This window comes from Trichechus manatus, unplaced genomic scaffold, assembly GCF_000243295.1.
Source record: "Trichechus manatus latirostris isolate Lorelei unplaced genomic scaffold, TriManLat1.0 scaffold00087, whole genome shotgun sequence".
In the NCBI taxonomy this organism is placed as follows: Eukaryota; Metazoa; Chordata; class Mammalia; order Sirenia; family Trichechidae; genus Trichechus; species Trichechus manatus.
The window spans coordinates 4,336,962-4,337,629 of record NW_004444023.1 but is presented as its reverse complement, the minus strand read 5'-3'; the positions used below and the strand labels follow the sequence as shown (position 1 = coordinate 4,337,629).

At 51.6% G+C, this 668-nt stretch overlaps 1 protein-coding gene across 1 annotated transcript in view; it reads right to left on the bottom strand.

Moving 5' to 3' along the window:
- KCNA7 (potassium voltage-gated channel subfamily A member 7) overlaps positions 1 to 311 on the bottom strand; it is a 3,120-nt gene extending 2,809 nt beyond the window's left edge. The window contains exon 1 of the mRNA XM_004381667.2: positions 267 to 311. Within this exon, the coding sequence (XP_004381724.2) occupies positions 267 to 311 (45 nt within the window). The remainder of the gene's footprint in view (positions 1 to 266) is intronic.
- Positions 312 to 668: the final 357 nt, after the last annotated feature.

The following is a 668-nucleotide window of genomic DNA, read 5'->3' as shown; positions in this document are numbered from 1 at the left end:
GGGGGAGGGGGCGCCGTGACCCCGCGGGGCAGAGGGCGGCCGGGCGCCCTCTACCGGGGCCCTGCCCCGTGTCCCCCGCCCCAGCCGCCGCCGCTCTGTGCTCTGTCGGAGTCTAGCCCGCTCTCCGGGCCCCTTTTCGAGCGTCTCTGTATCGGCCCGGACCTCTGTCCTGCGCCGGAGCGGTTTTCCGTGTGTCTCTCGTCTCAACGTCTCTTGCTATGAGCATCTGAGTCCTTTTGTGAGAGTAACCTATTTCCACGTCTCACTCTTTCTGTCTCGGCCTCTGTGCGCTCTGTCTCGGTCTGTCTCATCGCCCTGGGTCTCTATTGGTCAATTATCTCTGAGTTCCGTCGCTCTGGGGGCCTCTGTGTGTCAGTCTCTGCGCCTCCGTGTTTCCGTCTCTCTGGCTGGTCTCTTTTTTTTTTTGCATTTTTTAAATTTTTTTATTTTTATTGTACTTCAGGTGAAGGCTTACAGAACAAATAATTTCTCATGAAACAGTAGTACACATATTGTTTTATGACATTGGTTAACAACCCCATGACATGTCAACTGTCTCCCTTGTCAACCTTTTTTTTTTTTTTTGGTGAATACACATAGCCAAAGATACACCATTTCAAAAATTTCTACATGCACAGTTCAGTGACATCGACTGCGCTCTTCCAATT